General features: G+C 38.0%; 1 protein-coding gene across 1 annotated transcript; it reads right to left on the bottom strand.

The window, feature by feature from the left end:
* Positions 1–7,418: 7,418 nt before the first annotated feature.
* Positions 7,419–9,582, bottom strand: LOC116192949 (B3 domain-containing protein Os03g0120900-like). Its single transcript, XM_031521663.1, has one exon. The coding sequence runs from the start codon at positions 9,063–9,065 to the stop codon at positions 7,806–7,808; it is 1,260 nt and encodes a 419-aa protein (XP_031377523.1). The 5' UTR covers positions 9,066–9,582; the 3' UTR covers positions 7,419–7,805.
* Positions 9,583–11,608: the final 2,026 nt, after the last annotated feature.

Genomic DNA, 11,608 nt, shown 5'->3' on the forward strand with positions numbered 1-11,608 from the left:
ACAGGGAAAATTCATGGATCTAATAAAAAAAAATCTAATAAAAAATATGAGTAATCTCATTATAAAATGAGAACATTAATGCTCCGTTTGGTTTTAAAGTTAAAGTAACTTTGATTTTGATTGTGGAAAATGACAAATAATTGTATAGTGTGTTGAGTTAAAGTTAAAGTTAAAATTTTTGTGATTTTAACTGCGAAATCAAACGGAGTATAAATCTTTAGATTATCAAGTGAGAACGTAAGTTAATACAATATATTTCATTTCTTCCAATAAAAATTTAAATTACATTACAAAACAAGAGGAAAAGCCTTTTTTTTTTAAGGGTTTATCTATTATATATTAAATCTTTTGTTCTGTCATTTTTCTTCTCATCAATCTTTATTGTCGTCATTGATTGCGCCTATTTAAAGCCCTAAACCTACGCATCACTTTCTAGGGTGGGGACATCTTTCCCGAGTTCAGGTTGGTTTGTTTTGCTTCTATTATAAAAATTAATTGATTATTATTCACCCCAAAAAAAATGATTATTATATTAATTAATTAATTAATCATATATATTTCTTGAAATGACTGGTTATCATTGTTCCTGGGCTCTGCTAACTTTGTCCGGGATCAAATCATTCTCTGCTCAACCCACCAATATATATTATTTGTTTACGTTAATATATAATTTCATATAGATAAAAAAATATTCCTAAAAAGCAAATTAAACAGTCATAAACAAATATATTTCTTTGTTTCCTTTTCTCTTTTAATTTCCATAGGGGATAAAGGCTTAATTTTCTCTTGACTCTTCAGCACATTGCAACCAGGTTGTTTTTTTTTTTTAAAAAAAATCCCGATCCCAAAAGTATTTAATCACATGAATATATGAGAAATTAATTAATTTAAATAGTTTACCAAATTTTAGGAGGAATTAATTGTTGAGTAATCTCTTTGGTCCTAACTATTGGATATATTGAGCCCCCTCCCACTGTCCTATCGCTGTCTTCCACCTTTAAACGTATGAACAAATTGACAACACATTGCATCACTTACACTACATGAAGGACACTCCCCAACGAACTATATATATCTACTATCTGATGAGACCTCCTTCTCCTCCCCTCTTAATTTATTCCTATCTCTATATCTATTGCTTTTTGTGTGTGCGTACATATATTTGGATAAGCTTTTTGTATTTAATATTATACAATAAATTGTTAATTAATTACACCGAAATCACACATATATAAGTCTACTAGCTAGCTTGACATCTCCTCAAGTTCCAAATGTAATCGAAAGCACGAGGCAGGCATGCACATATCCTTGTCGAGGAAGAAAAAAAGTGTATTCGGTACCATGAATACGCCCGGTACCAACTATAAAGGGTCCCTTCCATACCATGTTGCATGCGACAAGCCCAAATTCATTTGGCCTAATTGGTTACAAGAGCATATACTGTATGACAGATATATTCAATCGGATGTAAATGTTTTATACTAGACCCATGTCGCGCCATCGGGTGAATTCCTTCGGGCCGTATATGCGCTCGATCCCACAGGGTAAAAGTTTCTCTAGAGCAGTTAAGCCCTTTCTCTTATGGAAAAAAAAATGCCCTAAAATTATAGCAGTCTTCTGAATATATAAAGTGAGGAGTGAAGAGAGAGGAAGTGAGGAATAAAAATTGTTGAAAGGTTAGGGTTAGAGTGGGACGGGCAAGGTGACAGTTGATCAGTTGCCTAATATATACATATAAATACATATATATATATATATATGTTATTTATGATTTATTGCTATCACTAATATTATGGAAATGAGCAAAATTTCGTTATGGTTGTCGTCTCAGTGCTGGGAGTGTGTTGTTTGTTCGTTTGCTGGCTTTGCCCCCTTCAGCCCACAGCTGAGTTTGCTGCCACTGCCCCATTTTGCTTATGCTAAAAGCGACAACTGACGCCTGCCCCCTTAATCTTTCCTTCTCTCTCTCTCTTTCCTTCTGCCTGCCCTGGCCCTCTACCTAGATTCTAGGGCTAACCATATCGCCCATGAGTGGGCCCACTTGCTACAAATTCATGCTGGGATTTCATTAAATGTGGATATCATATGGTAGAGGAATCTTAACGTACTACATGCACCCTACGCTCTTCACAGTCATAACTGTGTCCACTTATTTTTAGGAGGTACTGGATTCCATTATCGTTTTACCTTTATCATAGCCCATACCTCCACGCATACTCTGAAAAAAGTCTCATATATTATTGAAAGAAACCTTATTTGGCGTTGAAATCTGACTTATCTTCTGAAAAATATGTGAACGGTCAGTCGTTTTATCTCACAACTACTGGTCAAACGGGCATCTAAAAGCGCCTCTCCGATGCCTTGCTAAACAACATATAACAAGGAAATCTATCGGCAGAAGTCTATCTATTCGTGATGTTTCCATCGCAAAATGTCTCGCTTTCATAACGTGCGGTAGATGCATAGTTATGTACTCTAGCTCCGGTTATTGGTTGATACGCATTGAGATCGCGAATAATTTTGGGTGGGAGGTGAGGGGTCTATATTTGAGAATGCGGCTGGAATGACAGTGGCCTGTCCTCTTAAAGCATGATAATGCTGATGATCTCTCCTCTCATATTGCACACACTACCAAAAGGACATGCCCTACTTAGCTGATGCTGCTAACCCTTCTCCTCCTTCATTTCAAAAGGGGATCATTTGGTCATTTTCCCTACTTCCATAGACTGCAAAAAGAAATGCCCATGTATTTTCCCACCAAACCAATTGATTATAAATTAATCCCTCCCAAGATGAAAAAATGCCAAGAACAAAAGTTATGTAAAATTAGGACTGAGGACTATCTATATACATGCGCGAGTGTATATACATGTATATATATTTGTATAGGTATCGATGTGTATACATGTATGTTCTTTAAGTAAGATAGATCCAAATTCCAAGGTATTCCTCCATTGTTTTTTTCTCAATTGGGATGCATGCTTATTAGTTATTCCCTAGCTATAAAATTATGCTTAAAAACAACTGTTATAGAAAGGCATTTGTTTTTGTAACTTTGATTAGGAAAGTAGCCTGCCTAATTAGTATTATCGTTGGATATTTTCTGCTAAGAGCATCTTGGAGTAGGACCACAGGATTAGCTTCCACTAATAGCCAAGAACTATAATTAAGGTGTGCTTCATTATTATCCAATTAATTGATAGCATAGATATCATGAATTCCTTCTTCTATCGGTTAAACTTTGTACAGTCACAGTAGATTTCAAAGAGGAAAATTTTTCATCAGATTTTGTTGAATTCTCACTGACATTAATTATGTACTGGTTGCCGTGCCAACTCTATGTGCGATGCTAGCCACGCACCGTTTTGATCTTTCGTAATTTCTTACACGCGTTTATTCTTTCTCAATCTCTCTTAAATTCATACTACAGTAAAATGAATTAAAGAGAGACTTGGAGAAATAGATTTTTGGCCAAAATGTGATCAAGTTTGATTAGTTATTTGATAAATTTTAGTTGGATTACTGCCCTTTAATTAACTTCCAATTAGCTTTTGTATTGGGCTCCAACTGAAAATTTTCGTTATGCGGTTGTGGCTATATGTCCTAGCTAGCTAGCACGCCTCGATAATTATTAATTAGGACATGAAACCGACTACAGACTCTAATAAACCACTTCTTTCCAACTGTCTCACGCAATTACCTGCACAAATTCAGTCAGAAAAATAAACTAATTTAATGGCCATTAGGAGTTAAAACCCAATATAGAGCTGAATGTAGGCTCTTAAATTGGCCTAGAAGTTAATATAAGCTCTTCTATCTTAAGAGGCCAAAGTCCGAAATGTGCCTACCCTGCACAGCCAAACATGAATACTGGGACGATTCATCCGAACGTGTAATGTACTTGTACAACATTCATGCGACACTTGAGTAAATTTGGCTTTATAAGGTTATCAAGGAACTTAATTTGGATTCTTAGCATGCTTATCATGCCCCGGATAGATATTATTATTTCTTGATACCCGAAATTTAGGCTGGCATCATCATTCACACGGACGATCGATCACATTGTGTATATGTTGATCAATGGCACTTCCGTATATAGATTGCATGCCACGGGACATGGTTGTCTACTTGGCAACTAGATAGCTAGACATTAACATAACTTGGGGTCGAGATATAGATAGCATATATGAGCGACTACTTTTATTTCAACGTCGTGTATCATCGTGACCTGGGTCGAGTTGTTAGAGGCACGATCACGTATAAGGCGGAGATTATCCAAGGAACTGATCGTGAGAAATGAAACTTAGCATATAAATCTAGAGAGATGAATTAGTCTCTAACTGAATTGCTGCAACACCCTCCCACATGAGACATACAATTTCCAATTATGATTATATTTTATTAAAACTTGATTTGTCAATTACTTACTAGGATCATTCATCGTTTTTTTTTTTTTGGGGGGGGGGGGTGTATTAAATGGGATCATTTATCTTTTGAATGAACTAATTTCCCAGAAAACAATAATATCTATGTGCATTGCACATGAATACTTGTGGAGCTACCAATGAAGCCTAGCTAGCTGGCTAGGGCTACAAAATATATATCACTTCCATATAGCTATAGCTAGCTAGCTTGTTAGTGATCCTGATCAACATCTACATTATTTGTACTGTGCGAGTGTGTGCATCAAATAATGTCTATCTGTACATCCATGTGGTAACACCAAAACGAATATACCTTCATATATACATATAAATTATATGTGTATATATATATATATATGCATAGAAAATACCCAAGAACGAAATATTTTTAGCCATGTGAAAGTGCTAAAAAAATTATAAATAGAAGAAAAAACATATATATATATATATATGTATGCGAATCGATGAACAAATTTGGGTAGTTTTCTGAAGATGGTCCTGCTTGATCAATAACTTCTTTCACACCAAGTAAAAGATTCAATCATACACAATATACATGTGTATATATATATATAAGAAAAATGAAAATGGAAAAACTAAAGCTCACTCATCACTAATTCTCAGAATCATAAAGAACTCAGTACACGATATATAACTACAACAAATGTGCATGTGCATGCTCCTGATCGAGATGAATTGCATTGCATGCGATCTCATTTATTACACGTACTAAATTTTCATGGTAAAAACGTGCAGATGCATGGTAAAATGTACCAAGTATAAATACACACCCACACACACAGACATATCTATACATCCGTACAAATAAAACAAACAGCCAAAGGATCAATAAAACCAGCAAATGAGTTAGTAATGCAGGCAAAGACCTAGTACATATATATTCATGATCCCGGTTAATGATCTCTATGAATAACAGGTACTTGTCATTTATGTTTTGAAACGAAATTTCAAGTGAACATGATATGCATTATTTCCCTTCCAGATAGCTGAAAAGTCTGAGATCATAGGCAACATCAACTGTTGAATATTACTTTCAATTAAACACACGTCCTCAGGTACCGGCTAGAGACATAAAAAAATTAAGTGAAAAGGCTTTTACAAGAAGGGAGAGCATTCAAATTAACTCAAAGCAAGTTTTAGGGCAAAATAGAGAAATTTACGAGCATGGTGATTCTATTTAACTAAGGAAAACTATTGATGAGCCAAACAAAGCAAGTCATTCATTATGTTGAGCTTATGATAGGCCAATTGGCAATACTCATGTAGAAGTAGAGTAAGTTCACACCTGCTTTAGTTAAGCAATTAAAGAAGTCCCGCATGAAAGAATCATGCGGTTTGCACATCTTTGTATAGAAGAAGGCATGCGGAATGATACAAATTCTAAGTTCTTAATCTCAAAATAATCATGTGAGAATTTTCGCTATGAACAAACGTTTTTAATGCACATTATCGAACAGTACAGGTTAAAATCCTAACACAACTATTATATCCATTTCTGTCCTAAAAATTGTTATGAGACATAATAAAAAGTCGATATGTGATGACTATTGCAACAGCAATTAGATCATTTTTCATGGGAAGTTTTTATATATATGGCATACACTAAACCTTCAATACAAATACAACCTATACTTAATAGGCATAGCCTTTAAGACAAGATGATTCAGAAGCATGTCAAGGGATCATGCACATGCTATGCCAATTGTAATATATAGGAACATCTGAAAAGCATGCACATCTTTTGCATTAGGGTGTATTATATCACATATGGAAAGCTACATTAGGATACATTGGTCTATAGTCGAACTTTGTGGGCAACTTTGGCTTGGACATGCACCCCCATTTAATAAAAGCCTAAAGGGAGAGGCTTAAGATGAGTTTTAAGGGGATGATTTCAAGTTGATGAACAAATGTATAGAAAGTTACCTCGATCTATCATCAAGAGTAAATACTCCTAGAAACAGCTCAAAGCGATCAAACAATATCTACCCATTGCAAGTCCAACATCAACCTACTGTACATAAAGGATGATTTTTGAATGCACATATTAGAGCCTTTCAAGGTATAATATGCACAAAGTTTATCGGGACCATTGGAAAAGAGGTTTTGATCTTAACTAGTTCCATATTTATGTTCCTGAACATCAAAACACTCAAAGAAAGTCATATCAAGCTGGTTCCCATTACATCGGTCAGTAAGTTAGTGATGACAAGTGAAATGCCCATGAAAACGACGCTCATGAAAGACAGCTTCATCAGAAATGATGCCGTTCAACAGTTTATGCATATTAAGCCCAAAAACAGTTGAACAAAATCAATGTGCAAATCATGATATATGTATATGAAGTGCTATGTATAAACGCAGAGTTATCAAATCCAATAATGAAAATGGCAATGCATTGTGACATTGCAAGAATGAGGACAAACAACATGGAGGGTGATTACTTTCGACATTACAAAAAAAAAAAGGAAAAGAAAAGAAAAAAAGAAAGAAGGGGGAAAATTCGAATTAAGGGGAAGAAAAAAAAAGAAGCAAAGAGGAAGAATAAGCTAAGCAAAGCTGGAGCCATAAATGGGTGAAGGGATATAAAGGATAAACCATACCTTTTACAGCCAATCTTCTGCAACCCCCCTTTCTCTCTGAACTCACTGCCTGCAAGACAGAGAGGAAGAGAGAGAAGAGAGAGAGAGAGAGGCGTGCCTTACGAAGCTGCGACAAGAACAACAACCTACCCACCACCTCGGCAATTGTCACTGTTGACAAGTTATAAAGCCACAAAATTCATGGGAGATCGATGTTTGCATACATACCTACCGTTGCGTTAATGAGGCATATCGAATCATCAGATGGAAAAGGACAATGATATGGCCAGGCCGAGCGATTCAAGTAGGGATTCGAACGCATCCAACCGATTCGATTGTTGTTGGGGAGGAACATGCATGAAATATTGGGAAATGGCAATGCCATACATTGTGTATGTGAATCTATGGATTTGATATATATATATATATATATATATATTATGTATTATATACAAGAAAGAAGAAGGGTTCCCTTTAAAGCAATACATGAATTAATATAAGCTGAAACTTGTTCGAAGGTGAAAATGGTACCGGCCCGCCCGCCCGCCCGCTTGCTCTCTAGCTCTCTACGGTGTTCCTTTCTTATCAACTTCTTCTAGGTGACTCTCTTCGGTCTCTTTTCGGCCGAAATTGAGTCCCTCTTAGGATACGTGGAACAATTTTACCTCGAATGCTCTACGAATGGTCCCGAGGAGAATGCACGTGGCGATTCTTGGAGATACTCACTAGGACATAATGCTGATTTTTTTTGGTTCCTTTTATTCATTGTTCCAACTCAAATGTCCAAGTCAAAGGACATGGAGGACGAGGAGGAGGCGGCCTTGTCTTTGCCCGTTAATGGCATGCCGTTGTAGAGCCTTAACTGTGGGTGTGGATTTTGAGACTGAGAAGGCGGAGAAGAGGAGGAAATTAGCTGTACTTGATGAGGAGGAGGTTGCGACCCGATTGTCACGGCATGTGATATCGAAGTCGAAGGCAGTATCTCGCACTCTTGATGATGATCGCTCGACTCTGGAATAGGGCAATCCATGTTAACTCCGAACAGCCTGAGCCTCTTTGCTGCAGCCTTCCCCTGGACAATTGGCACCGAGTCGAACACCACCGGGATTGGCGGCTCAGCCCCATCACTGCTGCCATGGACCCCGCTGATTCCCAATTGCTGTGGCAGTGGTGGCACCGTGCTTGATCGGCTGAGGTAGAACAAGGAACCCACACTGCACGGGCTCACGTTTACCACATTCCCGTACCCGTAATTGACCCCCGGCCCACCCAAGTAGCCATTGCGAGGGTGGTCCCTTCCGTGACGGAGCAGAAATGGATGAGGAGGAGGAACAGTAGAACCCCAGGGGACTGATCCGTTGAACGAAAAGTGGCCGTGATGAGGCGGGATGACCGAGTGATGGTGATGGTCGGGACGCCGCCTCCAATCAATGAACAACCGGTCCTTCCCGGCCTCTCCAACCCCTCTCTGGAAGGAAATGATATCACCAGCATCGAGCTTCTTCTCCTTGACGAATCGGCTCCATCCCTTGGTCATGACGTAGCTCTGGCTGCTGTTCCAGTAGGAGTACCTGAACCGCCAGGGCTTACCGTTGCGGTCCTCGAAGTTGAGCAGCAGCCCCTTTTCATTCGTGGATGAGTCGAGGGGGAAGTACTTCTCGGCGTGCTGCTTGGGGATCACGAGCCGGTTGAGCTTCCCCACGTCGCTCGGGGTCACCACTTTGTCAAACATGTGCTCCTTCTCGATCGCCGCGACAGAGCTGTAAGTACCAGTACTACCACCCGCCTCGAGCATGGGCCCTGCGCCAGCCTCCTCGGGTTCTTCCTCAGCAGAGCGGGAATTGAGGTGGTCGTCATCGGAGTTGAAGCGGGCCCCGAGCCAAGAACCCAGATGGGCATTGCTGCCGTTGCCGGTGCTGGGAGGAGGAGGGATGAAGGTGAGGGCTCTATGTTGGTGGTGGGGATGGGAGGGAGATGATGAAGAAGGTGAGGAGGAAGATGAGGAGTAAGATGAGGAGTAAGAGAAAGGATCCATATCTCTCTCAGGTCTCAACCCTTCTTCTTTGGATCTCTTCTCTCTCTCTCTCTCTCTCTCTCTATGTATATCTCTATAATATATATGTGTACATACATATATATATACATGTAGATGAAATCAAAGGATCAGAAACCCCAGATGAGGCGAAATTCCCCTAATGCAAGGGGAAGGAAGTTCTTCATCATCATCTTTATCTTCTTCTGCAATAATTGGGGTCTTCTTGGGTTCTGCTCTCTGGGCTATAGCTAGGGTATGGACTATGGTGAAGGAGAGAGAAAGGGCAAGCAAAAGAGGATTATCAGTGGGAAATATCTCTGATGAGATAGAGAGAGGGATGGCAATGGAGATGGAGATGGAGAGAAGATTGATGAAGAGAGAAGAGAAGTGGGGGGAAGAGAGAGAAAAGGCTACTCGAGTCTAATTGTTTGGCCAATTAAGAGAGGGGATGGAAACACGAAAATTATTTGTATAAAGAATATTGCAATTAGCAGACATCTCCCATGGGACGTTTCGTCACAAAACGCAAAGCTAAGAGAGCATCAAAACCTCACTCTGTTGTTGTTCACCTTTTGACAATTGAACTATTATCTCTGTGTATTTCCAACGAGATCGTGAAATGTTCGTTCTAAACTAATTCTTGTTCGGACGTTCAATTTATCCTAATTTCGAAATACTTTCACCGAGTTTCATATTCTTGCGGTACTGCAAGGTAAAGTCCGTATAGCAATAGTACAACAGCTTGTTTAGTGCACCACATCTTTTTTTTTTTTTTTGGCAATAATCCTTTTCCTCACAGTAGTCAGCTTAGAGGGACGAGAGAGAGAGAGAGAGAGAATGGCTTATGGTTGTGATGATATTCTTACTGTGGGAGGGTTGAGTGCATAGCTGGAAGCTTCTCAAGTTAGGCCATTTTCCCTTCTCCCTTCTTCCTAGCTCCCTATTTTCTTTCTTGTTGTTTCATTAAATAAATATTTATATTAAATACATATTCAAAGAAATGTCCTCTTTTTTTTTTCCATTTTTACTTTTTTGGTTTTCCTGAGAAAGTGATGAGAGATCATATATCATATGTGCGGGGGGTATCCCATGTAGTATCTGGTTGGGCTCATGTGAGCTTGTCCCTGTCATCATCCTCATGGCACTTTGTGATATATGTACGTACCCAATATTTATGTATGTATTTGCTTATGTATATATGTATTAACAATCACTAAAGTAGATTATTATCCATAGATTAATTAATTTGTTAGGCAATAATATCCTAAGACTGTACGGCCCATAGCCCTAATTGTTAGGTGTAGGGACGAGTTTGGGAATTGGAAGTAGAGAAGGGCGAATTTGCTTGTGGCGACCCATATGCAATAGAAGATGTAGTACGGTACGATTACGAGCTAGATATATTTATGAAAAATTAAAAGGAGCAAACAGAAACCGCATCGGAGCAAAAAATGGAGGAATACCTCTACTTAGCCCTGCCTCGCCTCTTGTCAAGTTATTTCAACTAATCTGTATTTCTTTTTTTTTTTCCAATTATAAGGAAAACTCATGAATCTATTAGAGAAAAATGGAATGACAAATTAAGAGATACGTACATAAAGTCCGACTAATAAGAATATCAAATCTATAATCTCTTGATTATTGACAAAACGCTGTGCTAATACATTACATTTTTTTTTCACTTTGCATATTTTCTATGTTGTGATTATTCGAATTAATTAATTTTACCATCCAAGACCATATGACAGAATTGCCCCATCTATAACAACAGGTCAAACCTACGTAAATATATTATCATCTAATGAATTTCGATCAGCCGCCAGAATCTTGGTGGAAGGGCAACGTTAACCATTTGGTTCACATTGAGGGGTCATTTTGAACGGGGCCGACATGCCTGAATGCGGCGTTATTGAACAAGTTCAGTGAATAAGAACTCTAAATGTGGACACTTAATTAATTAGTAAAGTGGTAGATAACGTTAATAATAGAGAGGCATTAGTTTAGTAATATATCTTGTAATTGCAAGTAGTAAGTATTTAAATGGTAAAGGTCGTGATAAGGCCCAAAAGGCCAGCTGCTTTGGAGGGCATGAGCATGTGTTTTTCTTTATATTCCCTCTTATTTAATTAATTTGTATTGAAGTTGTCTTTGACAAGTCAATAAATTATTATATTAATTAGTGTTAATCACCATAATTAGGGAACAACATTTTAGCTGCATATAATTTGATATTTGGCACAAGGGCTAATTAATCTAATTTGGTGTAGGGTTTTGACTTGCTATCCGGTCCATGCATTGTACGGACAACCCCCCGCGGGATGGGTATGAAATCAGATGATTCCCCTGGACAATTAATTAATTAGAGTGTAATTACTAGACATTTGTCAACTAAGTAATCAATTTTAGTTGTTAAAAAGTTACCTTTAACAACTAAAATATATTTCAACTGTACATACATTTAGTTATCAATTCATTTAACTATTAAGCTGTAACAACTGAAATGCAACCAAATTATTTTAGTTCTTATCAACTTTAGCAACTAT

This window comes from Punica granatum, chromosome 1 (assembly GCF_007655135.1).
Source record: "Punica granatum isolate Tunisia-2019 chromosome 1, ASM765513v2, whole genome shotgun sequence".
Classification (NCBI taxonomy): Eukaryota; Viridiplantae; Streptophyta; class Magnoliopsida; order Myrtales; family Lythraceae; genus Punica; species Punica granatum.